This window comes from Aristolochia californica, unplaced genomic scaffold, assembly GCF_029961685.1.
Source record: "Aristolochia californica isolate CCGP_79_NKW_82.1479 unplaced genomic scaffold, dmAriCali1.0.hap1 SCAF_1, whole genome shotgun sequence".
Classification (NCBI taxonomy): Eukaryota; Viridiplantae; Streptophyta; class Magnoliopsida; order Piperales; family Aristolochiaceae; genus Aristolochia; species Aristolochia californica.
The window spans coordinates 56,561,770-56,574,479 of record NW_027181770.1 but is presented as its reverse complement, the minus strand read 5'-3'; the positions used below and the strand labels follow the sequence as shown (position 1 = coordinate 56,574,479).

The 12,710-nt window shown below is 35.4% G+C and overlaps 1 protein-coding gene across 1 annotated transcript; it reads left to right on the top strand.

Moving 5' to 3' along the window:
* Positions 1–750: 750 nt before the first annotated feature.
* Positions 751–4,495, top strand: LOC137952082 (galacturonosyltransferase 8-like). The gene is made up of 3 exons (XM_068799156.1): positions 751–1,081; positions 1,420–2,655; positions 3,974–4,495. The coding sequence occupies exons 1-3, from the start codon at positions 953–955 to the stop codon at positions 4,247–4,249; spliced, it is 1,641 nt and encodes a 546-aa protein (XP_068655257.1). The 5' UTR covers positions 751–952; the 3' UTR covers positions 4,250–4,495.
* Positions 4,496–12,710: the final 8,215 nt, after the last annotated feature.

The window sequence follows — 12,710 nt, the reverse complement described above, 5'->3', positions numbered from 1 at the left end:
AGAACAAATTGATAATGAACAAAAAAAAAGAATTCAGATAATAGACCAAAATAAAGTTATTTCACAATATTTGAACTAAATAGTTAAACTATTACAAAAATGCATGTAGAAAACAAAAACACTAATTAAAAACAAAATAACCTTATAAAAGAACTAAAATGAAAAAAAGAAGAGAGAAAAAAAGAGTTTTATGTTTGTAACCTAAAAAATAGGAAAATGAATGGACATGAATCCTTAAATAATCCTTTTAAAAATTACTAGTTCACCCTCCCAAGATGTGTTGGCACTATGGAGATCTACTTTGTTTGAGTTACCTTACATATCTACAACAAAATTGCCTATAAAGCGAATTACGATGTTGTCCAGACAGGAACATACGCCACTCAATTGACCACAACAATAAACTTACAATGAAAATCCTTACATAGATTCACAAAAGCAAACTAGGAATACAATCCCGACCCCTCCATAAAGAGATTTTTGACAACTAACTAGACAATCCTACCCATAGCCAAAGTTGGGAAATTTTGGTTACACAACCTTGAAGAATGTGGAAGGAGAGGTGCAGTTGCTACCCCATCCTCCACCTCTTAGGAGAAGGAGGCTCACTTGTTACTCCTATATTTATTTTAATAAAAAATTAATATTCCTTATACCCTTATACTTAATGAATTATAGTGGTTTAATATAAAACTAGATCATATTTAAAAATATGATTTTTAATGTCAATAACAAGTCTTATGACATGTAGAAGTCCATAGCAAAAGTGCAAAACGATGAGGAAAGACTACGATCCTTCGTCTTTCACTCTTGCGGAGGCTCCAAGCCTGAAATGCCGGATCTCTCCGTTACGCGCTAAGAGCGGAAAGAAAAAGGAGTGTAACACGGCGGTATCGGTCGACCGAACGATCGATATCTGAACTGTCAGGCCAATTTGCGCTCTAGTCTAAAAATGGCGGATCCGCTGAGAAGAAGTAGAGGAGCCTCTAAGGAGCCGTTTGTTGGCATTTTGTTCGTTTGCTTCTGTCTCGCCCTTTTGTTATTGTTGACTTCACAGCCTTCAGGGTCAGATCCGGTCACGGTAACTCTTTTTAATTTGTTTCTTTTCTAATATTTCGTTTTTGCTCCCGCTATTGATGCTTGTTGTGATTATTCTTCAGTATCGTGACTCTGGCCAGTGTTTTTTTCTCTTGAAAAAAGATTATTTTCACTGAATTTGTACTGGTTTCTTTTCATGTCTTTGGTGTTGTACATAATGTATCTGTTCCTTGTTTTTTTCCTATGCATTTCTGTGATCAATGTCCTCATTCCAGCTTATATAGTGATTTTCTTTCATGTTTTATGTTTCTTCGCTTCTGCTGTGTCGAAGGTAAACTCACGTTCTTTCTTTTTTTGTCACTTTGATTCTTCGCCAAGTAGGCTGGTTTCTCCAGTTTCAGTCGTGGAGCTCACCGATCTGTCCTCGCCCTCAAATCCGACCCATTGAAAGCTCGGTTTGATCAGATCTACAAGCAATCAAATGATCACAAGCTTACTGCGTATGCCTATGCTGCGTACGCCCGTAAGCTCAAACTCGATAACTCCAAACAAGTTCGAGTTTTTGCAGATCTTGCTCGAAACTACTCAGATCTTGTGTCAAAACCCATCTATCAGTCTCTTTTCCATTCCGATGGAGCTTCCATTGACGAATCCGTGCTCCGCCAGTTCGAGAAAGAGGTAAAAGCACGAATTAAAGATACCAAACAGATAATCGCTGAAGCAAAAGAGGTCTTTGATAACCAGCTCAAGATCCATAAGCTGAAAGACACAATCTTTGCCGTTAACGAACAGTTGATGAAAGCCAAGAAACAGGGGGCTTTCTCGAGCCTTATTGCCGCAAAGTCTATTCCGAAAAGTTTGCATTGTATTGCTATGAAATTGATGGAAGAGCGAATTGCTCATCCTGACAAGTATGTGGAAAATTCGTCGTTGCCTCAACTGGAAGATCCTAAACTTTATCACTATGCCATTTTCTCGGATAACGTTCTTGCTGCTTCAGTAGTTGTTAATTCAGCTGTGAAGAATGCAAAGGAACCATGGAAACACGTTTTCCATGTGGTCACAGATAAGATGAATCTTGGAGCCATGCAAGTTATGTTTAAAATGAAGAATTACAATGGAGCTCACGTGGAAGTTAAGGCAGTGGAAGACTACAAGTTTTTGAATTCTTCCTATGTTCCAGTGCTCCGCCAGCTTGAGAATGCAAAGCTCCAGGAGTTCTATTTCAAGAATAAGCTTGAAAATGCCACAAAGGATACTAATAACATGAAGTTCAGGAATCCTAAATATTTGTCCATGCTCAACCATTTAAGATTTTATTTGCCAGAGATATATCCAAGGTTGCACAGAATCTTGTTCTTGGATGATGATGTGGTGGTTCAGAAGGATTTGACAGGGCTTTGGAAGATTGATATGGATGGCAAGGTCAATGGAGCAGTGGAAACTTGTTTTGGATCATTTCATAGGTATTGGCAGTATATGAATTTCTCACACCCACTTATCAGAGAGCGGTTTGACCCAAAAGCATGTGCATGGGCTTATGGAATGAACTTCTTTGATCTTGATGCATGGAGGAAGCAAAAGTGTACAGAGGAGTACCATTACTGGCAAGAGAAGGTAAACCTTTAAGCCTTTGTAATCCTCTTTCAAAGTATCTAACTAAAACTCTTCATTACACTGACGAAGTATGGATTTTCACTGACCAACTAGAGCAAGGTTTTCACTTGTAGCATTAATTTTATAATTGAGCTTTTGTTGCATGTGATTACTTGTTTTGCAAGTGGTCAATATTGTCACTAGTATATTATGTCTGAAGACACTTGCATCATGGATAATGGTGGTACAGGACTGAGTAGCATCCTAAATCTGCCTATACATATCATAGTGGACACCTCAAAATCTGATACATATCACCTGGTATGTGATTCATACCAACAATGTCACCACAATTTTTCAGCCAACCATGATTCATGTTCACCAAAACATTCTTATCCAAAATTTCTAGACATATGAATAATGTAAAGATGGATCAGAAATGTAATTGAACTTTTTCTTTTTGTTTTCATTTTCTGTTTCTGTTTCATTTATTTATTTATTTTGAGAAAGGTGATACTAAATGTAAATTGTTTCTATCTTTTCGAAAGCTTGGTTGCATAAAAGTGGACTTCAGTCTAGGTTTTTTTAAATTTATAAATGGATCGTACCTTTGGCTCAATTGCTGCATGGGTGGATTTCTTATTGTCAGGTCTTCGGTTCAAGCATTGTAGATCATGTGATAATTCTAGCAGTATGTAATGAAAATTACAGGAAAAGCAAAAAAACCTTATCACAGGACTGTTGATGCTGTTTAGATGGTCATCTATTTCCCTCTGTAATAGGCTAGTTCCTAGTCGTTGGCAGTGTTTGATGAATTCTTCTATTTTGTAGCTTACCTCTCTTCAGTTCATTATTTGCTAGGTCCATTCATACCATAATTGCCATTCTCTACTTCTCGTTGTGCTGTAATGGAGATCAAGAAGATCCTACTCATCTGTGCCGTTAGAATATGCTTGAAAAAAAGCAAATGACTTTCTTTTTTCTTTATCCTCTATCAATACTACTAAATTCTCTCTACTTTTTCATTTCTTCCATTTTTTCTTTCCTAGTTTTGCACACTTCTATTTCAATGTTCTCTCTCTTCAACCTTCATGGATTCATACTTAGTGCTGAACTTTCTGCTGGGCGGAGCATTGTTTCTCCAACGGCTGTCTGTAGATTTTCCCTGTCCTTCAGGAATTTGCATGCTTAATTTAAACAAAAACTTTATCAATTTGTCATATCTTCATTTTAGATGTTTTCAATTGATGATGTGTTGTTTAATTTTTTGTCGAATATACTATTTATTCTCATATGCCATGTGTCTGTTTCTAACGGAAATATACTCTTTCAATTGCAGAATGATAACCGGACCCTGTGGAAATTAGGGACGCTGCCACCAGGTCTTATCACGTTTTACTCCACTACAAAGCCTTTGGATAAATCTTGGCATGTTCTCGGGCTCGGATATAACCCAAGCATAAGCATGGAAGAGATACAGAATGCTGCGGTCGTGCATTTCAATGGCAATATGAAGCCGTGGCTTGATATAGCTATGCCCCAGTTTCGACCATTGTGGGCAAAGTTTGTTGATTCTGATATGGATGTCGTTGAAAAGTGCAACTTTGGTGTCTAGTTGGAAAGGGTAGAGCCCTCCTCCCTCCTCTCTCCTGTTGCCCTCCCCTCCCTTTTTACAAGGTTGGAGGGTGGCCGACATCATCCCCACCCTCTTTTCCACACGGATGAGATAACCTTGTCAGACGAGAAAGGACAGGTTAGAGCCCCTCCCAACCTCCCTCTGTGATTTGTCTAGAGAACTCTGGGTTATGATGTGTTTCAAATGACCACCAAAGTAAAATAGAAGGAAGCATTGTCTTCTCAATCAGTCTTAAGGTTTGCAACAACATTGCAATAACATAGAGCTCAATAGGTTAATCCCGATCTGATTGAAAGTAGGAAGGCTATGTCTGTTTGAGAAGAAAGTGATGAAAACCATTTAGCTTCAACAATGGAAAATTTGCAGCAAAGATAGTAAAGAAAGAGGCAACAAATCTCAGTTTTTCTTGTGAAGTTCAAACCTAGATGGGAGTGAATATGTATCATGTAGTCTAGTGTCAAATTTAAATTCTTATTTATGGGCTATAAGATGTTAGGTCAAGTGAGAAACAAACCTAGAGGGGGGGGGGGGGGGAGGTGAAATAGGTTTGTTAAATTTTATTGTTATTTTTTACTTCTTTTAATCTTTAATCCTAAATATGTGTTCACTCTTTCATATGTTTCTATGTGAAATGAAAATTTAATAATCCAAGTACACACACAAATAATCAAAGTACATGCAAAAGCAAACACACAATAAATATAAAGGGTTTATAATGGTCCATCTTCATATGGCTAGTCCACTCTCTAAGTTGTTTTACACCTATAATTCTAATATATTAGGGTTATTAAGTGGCACTTACATCAAATTGCCTCTATGGCTAATTAAAATGTCATCTACATAGGGATTTATGTTACTCAATTAACTGCAACTAATTTCTAAAGCACTCTCTCACATAGATTTATAGCAATACATTAACCACATATCATAGACCCACAAAGGGAGTTTCCAATGACTAACTAGGCTACACAAACATAGACCGACACAAGGATTCACAACAATTCACTTAGTACACTAGCCTAGACCTACATAGGGATTGTCAGTACCACATGCTTACACAAGGTCTAACACAATTGCAAATATAACTTTTCAACCTCAACCCTTTCCTCAATCAACTAGTGGTTAGGACGGTCTTTCCTATACAAGCTTACTAAGTGCTTGAAAGTTTGCTTATTTATGCTTTATCACTACACCCTCTTCAAAAGGAATATGTAGTAGTTTATGTAGTAGTCAAACACAAATATAGTACACCAATCCTAATTAGTTACTCTGTGTAACAACAATTCAAATAGTCCTTAATGACATAATTTCAAAATCTTAGATTGGTTTTTTTCAAATTGGGGGAAAACACACAAAGCAACTCAAATAAATGATTTTAAAGTACTACCCATGTGTAGTAACTTCAATGAGTGATTTCAAAATGAAAACAACACTAGTTCAATGTACTCAACTGGGTATAATCAATAGGTTTCAAAGTAAATGTATGTAGATACTTACACAAAATCCTCTTCAAATGCCCAACATGCTAGAATGTGTAATAAGATTTGAAAATGAAATGCTTAAAAAAGGGCTAAAAGACTAGTTTTGAGTGGAAGTCAATGAAACAAACACTCAATGTGCAAATGTTGAATCAAATATGAACAACCTTAACAAATGCTAATATACCCATTGCTAGAGTCTAAACTCTACCAATAAATTTCATTTTTCACTAGGGAAATAGTTTCACACGAAACATTTTCCCAACAAATTATTTTTCTCATTGGAACAATTTTTTTTTTTTTTGAAAAATATCTTAAAAATTTGTAACAACAAAATTTGAAATTCACTGGAATAAAACATTTTTGCCAGCAAAGTTCAAAACTTACTATTATAGGTTTTAAACTTTTGTAGTGAATTTAGAAATTTGTTGAAAAAATTTATGAAAACTATTGTAGCAAATTTTCAAATTCGTTGTTACAATTTCCAAAAATTGTAAAAAAGAATTTCTAATTTTTATGTTATAGTTCTATTAGGGTTTTATGCTCGAATACTTCTCCTTGCATTTTTCTTCCTAGTGCAGCTTTGCTTCCCCTAATTTCTCCCAACTACACTCCCACTAGCTTCCGCTGCAACAACCAGTGCTTGGCTTTGAACCATTTTGCTTCTCTATTGTCTACTCTACCATGCCACATGTCGCGACTCTCCACCGTGCACCGCCACTCATCATCCCATTGCAAGTCATTTTTAATATAGTTGTTATTAACTGTTAAAATTTTGAGGACGAAGAAGCTCAAAGCATTCTCCATAACCCAAGATTTTGATGATAACAAATATAGGCTATTAATATTTTTTGTTCTAAGTGTACAAAAAGTATGAATTTCTAAAAAATGAATTGACTCCACAAAAAAGGGGTCGAGTACATGAAGTTGTAAAAGATCACAAAAATAAATATCACATTGTGTAACTCAACCATAAAGTGATGCAGTCAAGCACATGATCGATGGAGTCCAACAATTGTCCCTGGACCTAAATACAGTCATAAACCAATAAAAAATAAGTTCAAAAGTTCGTTACAAGGAACGATTGAAAAGTTGATGAAGTCGAGCTCATGATGAATGGAGTCAAGCACATGTCCCTGGAGCTGAATACAATTAACAATTATTGAAAAAGAAGTTCAAAAGATTGTTACAAAGAATGGTTGAAAAAATGAGTCACGAACATACTCATATGGAGTCAAGCACACCCATATGGAGTCCAACACATGCACAAGAAGCAAAACACAAAAGCTCAAAATATTCAAATCTCCAGAGAATATCTCAAGTTAGAGTAGGTGTCAACACCATGAGAAGGAGTTGAATCCATCCACTTAGCTTCAAGCTACAAAGGGTAAAATCTGACTTGTAGTAAGTTAGGATTTAATTAAGGGGACAACTAGGAGAAACCAAGGTATAGGGTTCATTCGCAGCAAAAAAGAGTTGACCCCTATAGGGAAATAGAAGGTAAACTCGAATCTTAAAAGAGTCATCCAAGCAAATGGATTTGATCCCATAACAAAGGACTCAACCCCATGTTCTAGATATGGAATTTCAAGTATATCAAGAAGCAACATCTTTGACACCAAACTTCCAATTTCTATAAGTGTTATACCAAAATGATAAGGAGCATAAATAGTCTATTTTTAGTATTTCTTCATATTTTTTTGAATTTTAGTTATTGAGTTTTTGGCAAGAGCTAGAAATAAGGTTGTAAACTAGTAACAACTAGTTTTTTGAATTGGATTTCAAACTTATAAATACCCAAGACTTCTCTAGCTTAAAAAATAATCTAAGATACAAAAATTGAAGTGTCTCCCATCCACACTTAGTGATCCTTTTATCCCAAACTTTGAAATTGAAGAATTGAGGTCTTCAACTTGAGTTTTCAAGCAAGCTAAATATCTACATTTTTTTCATAATTATTAAATACTTTACTTGGATGATTTGAGTTACATGATAGCTTTGAACTTATTTGATAAACGAAATAGGAGGAATTTCAGTCCTTGTGCACCCTTCCCCTCACCCTCCCCTCCTCATCTAGCTCCTTACTTCATACATTGTAGCGTGAGGTCCGTTGTAGCGTGGAGCTTCGCTAGCAATGTTGACCAAACCTCGCAATTCAACTGTAACAGTGGACCAAAATTGAATTTCAGAGCTCTCACACTTTTTCAAGTAAGCTGAGTATCTACATTTACTTTCTTACTTATTTAAATACTTTAGTTGGATGATTTGAGTTTTGATCAATTATTTCGTCTAGTTTCGTATTCAGATCCAGATTACTACACATATCACTTGTCGGTTGAATGTTCTAAATTTCAAGGGGGCTAGACAGTTTAGGGGGCATGGAGAATTGAGGAAGTTGAATACCTCATGCTAGAAAATGAGTACAAGTGAGATATAAAAAAATTATGGTGTGATCGAGGCATGAGTAGCCTCATGTCTTACTCAATTTCCTACAAAATCTAGGGTTTCTCTCAAGCAGAGAAGACCTACTCCCACCCCTCATATTTGTTTTTTTCCCTATTTTTGCCATTCTTACATCTCTCATTTGCTTCACATTCAATTGTTTTGATAACTTAAACAATAGTTTTCGAATAGATCCCTTATTCAAATTAGGTCTTCTTGTGTAAATACTAAAAGACAACAAAATATTTATCCTTATAAATTTTTGTTAGTGAGAAAAACTTTGCAAGTTTGAATTTTTCATGTTCATTAGTTATGCTCAACTTTTAAGTAATGAGCATTACTTATGATGATTATAATTAATTAGGTTAAATAAATACTTAAGTACTTATGTTACTTAAAGTATATTTATTTGTTGATTTTGATATCATTTCGTGAGATTGAATTAAATTCAATTTCTTTTAAGGACTTGAATGATTTGTGTTAAGTTAAATTAATTAATTAACTGTGTGAAATTGTCAAATTAATTGATAATATGTCTCAAGTTAGTTATTATTACTTGTCATAAAAATATTAGTATTAATTATAAATTGTTATTGCAAATCGTCATAAATAGATGATAGTATATACGTAAGTCAATTAACATTTATAAACAATTATATAAAATAATAATTAACTAATTTAAAAACAAATAGTGAATAAATTAAAATTTATTAAATAAATTAACAATTTTAATGTTTAACAAGCATAATAATATAATTAGTAATTTATTTGGTAAATTATAATCAGCCATCAAATATTAAGCATGTACAATTGTTTATCTAGTAGTTTTTTTTTAAGTAGTTGAGTTGAATATAAGTAGGAGTTGTTGAGCACCCTTAGCATGTTTGAATTAACTCAAGACAATTTTGTACTTAGTTTTCCTATCATGTAATTTGGGAAGGGTTTTAACTTTCTTATCAAACTTAACAACATAAATAAGCACTTAACAAAATGACTGTTGAATTTAGGATCCCATGACAAGGTCCTTGACCAAGGTAGTGAAAGAGGAGAGGAAGAAAAAGAAGAGAAGAAAGGAGAAGAGAGAAAGAAGAAGAGAGAAAGAAGAAGAGGGAACTTGGCTAGAGAGATGGAGAGAAAGAGCTTGGGAGAGGAGACAATTCTAAACACGAGTTTGATAGAGGAGAGGGGAGACTTAATGATCTACCCCATGCCTTGAGATTCTATTTATTGTTGTGGAAGAAAGTTTACAATGATTAAAATGCCCTTAGGGTTACTAGCTTTGAAAAGGAAAAACTATAAGCAAACATACATCTTCTTAGATAATTACACCCTTGTGCATCCTTATGAGAAGACCTTTAAATTACCTCCATTGCGACCTTATTGATGTGGGGAAGGTAATTATATTGATGCCACTTTGAGGTATCTTGCAATACTCCCCCTCGAGATGAGAGACAGAAAACATTGTAGATACCCAGCTTGCCACATATAATGGATACAATCTTAAATGTGATTGGTTTCGTAAGAATGTCTGTCACCTGTCCTTGTGATGAAACATGTTTGAGAGATAAGATACCAACCTAAAATCTCTCCCATATAAAGTGGCAGTCTATCTCATTGTGTTTTGTTCTCTTGTGGAAGATAAGATTTGAGGTGATATGAATAGCCACCTGGTTGTCACAATATAATTTCATAGAATCTTCTTTATAGAATCCCAATTCAGTAAGAAGGGATATGATCCATAGAAGTTCACTGACTATGTGGGTCATAACTTTGTACTCTACTTCTTCAATAGACCTCACAACAACAATCAACTTTTTGCTTCTCCATGTAACCAAGTTACCTCCAACTAAGGTAAAATACCCTAAAGTGGACTTCCTATCATCAAGTGATCCACCCAATCTGCATCTGAAAAACTTTCTAAGTTGAAGTGGTCATGATTCTTATTGAAAATCCCTTTCCGTGTTTTTTTTAAATATCTCAGTATTCTCTCTGAGGTTTGCCAATAGGTAAGTTGTGGTTTGTGCATATATTGATTCACCATACTTACTGCATATGATATATCCGGTTTAGTCCTTGTGAGGTAAATGAGTTTTCGCACAGACCTCTGATATTTACCTATATCAACATCTTCTCTAGAGCTTGCACATAGCTTTGTGTTGAATCCATTGGGGTGTCGACTGGTCGACATCCTATCATCTGTGTGTCCTCTAGTAGATCTAAAACATAATTTCTTTGAGATAGTACAATTCCATGTTTCAACTGAAACATCTCAATACCCATAAAATATTTTAAAAGTCGAAGATCCTTCGTGTTAAATTCTTTGCATATCTTCTCTTTGACTTCTTTTATGTCGTCTGCATCACTGCCAATTAAGATGATATCATTTACATAAATTGCTAGTAATACTTTTCCCTTTACATTATTCGTGACAAAGACAAAATCATCTACTGAACACTTGCTTAAACCAAAACATAATATTTCTTGGCTAAATTTGTTAAACCAAGCATGGGAGACTGTTTAAGCCCATATAAAAACTTCTTTAATTTGCATACTGACTCCCCCTCAACCAAAAAACCAAGTGGTTGATGCATATATATCTCATATTTAATGTCCCCATTCAAGAATCCATTTTTTACATCCAATTGATATACCGGCCAAGTGGAATTAGCGGCTAGAGATAATAAGATGCATACAAAGTTTAATTTTGCCTCTAGGGAAAACATTTCCTCGTAATCTGCTCCATAACACTGAGTGTACCCCTTGGCAATAAGTTAGGCTTTGAGGCAAGCAATGGAACCATCTGGATTGTACTTGGTGGTGAAAACTCATTTACAACCCATGGGTTTCTTGCCATGAAGAAGAGGAACTAGGGCCCAAGTTTGATTCTCATATAAGGCATGCATTTCTTCTTCCATGGCTGCCTTCCATTCTGGATATCGCAGAGCCTCATGATATGAGTGTTTAACAGAGATGGAAGAAATAGATACAAGAAACTGACAGCATGAAGAACATAATCGATGGTAAGAAACGAAATTAGATATAGGATGAAAAGTGGAGGGCCTAGTGCAAGTTTGAGTCTCCTTCCGTAGAGTTATGGGTCGAGTATCAAATTGTGGGCCAAATACAACAGGAGAAGACGAGGTTACCTCAGAGGGATCCATAAACTTCATAGGCGTGGTGTTGACAGAGGTTTTAGGGGGCCATAGTAGATCAACATCAAGTGGCACAATGTGTTTCAAAGCAGTTTGAATTGATAAAAGACCCAAGGGAACATCTTTTGAAAAATAAAAAGTTGTGTCCTCAAAAAAAGGTGACATAAATAGAAACAATTAACTTCCGAAAAGAAGGATTATAATAAATATAATCTTTTTGGGTACAAGAGTAACCCAAAAAAATACACTTAAGAGACTTAAGTTAAAGCTTACTCTTTTTAGAGGGGATGTGACATGAACAAAGCATATGCTGGCAAAGACCTTCAAAGGAAGGGAGAAGGGGTCTTCAGCTGGAAATAACAGTGAATGTGGGGATTTATGGCTAAGTATTGAAGACGATATCCTATTAATAAACAAATATGTTATAAGAATGACATGAGGCCAGTAAAACTATGAAACCTTCATAGAGTAAAGTAGGCCTCGGGCTATGCCATTATCCTGGTAAAAGGATTAAAACTCACGAGATAGGTACTCTTGGGCATTATCAAACCGAAACACTTGTATTTGTTTTCCAAACTGAGTAGACACCATGGCATGAAAAGACTTAATATGGACAAAATTTCAGACTGTTCTTTGAACAAGATTACCCATGTGACTTGAGTGAAGTCATCCCAGTACTTAACTTGAGATATGTTTGAGACAATTAAGGGTCTCCATACATATGAATAAATTAATGAAAAGGGAGCAATACCTTTGAGTTCAATTCGAGTAGAATATGTTGTCCTCTGGTGTTTGCTCAATTGATAGGCTTCACAATTTAAAATTGATAGAGTTTTCAAGGATGGAAATAAGTATTGAAGCGATGCTGCAAGTGGATGGCCAAATTGGTTGTGCCATAATCTTGCCTTTGGCTGATAAGCGGAAACCGTAGTGACTAGAGGAAAATTTAAGTAATAAAGGCCCCCTTATTCACAACCTCCACCAATTACCTATTTCGTTGTTAGATCCCGAAAAACACAAGAAGAAGGTGAGAAGGTGATGGAGCAATTAAATCATATTGTTAATTGGCTAACAAATAACAAATTTAAGAGAAACATGGAGATATTGAATATAATACTCTTATTACATGTAAGATGCTCGGAAGCCTTTGAGTCGATGATCCAGGATGAAGAGGAGGAAGTGGGAGAAATCATATCTAAGACAGTGGTGGCAACAGTAGTAATTGAAGATGGAGGTGATATCTTCAGAGTTTTCATCATCTGCAAGGGCTCATACTCATCAATGATAATCTTCTTGCCTCTTTGGTGACTCTGATCATTCTGCATTTTTCTCATTTTGAATTGAGGTTTGATTGGCAGTGACCCAATC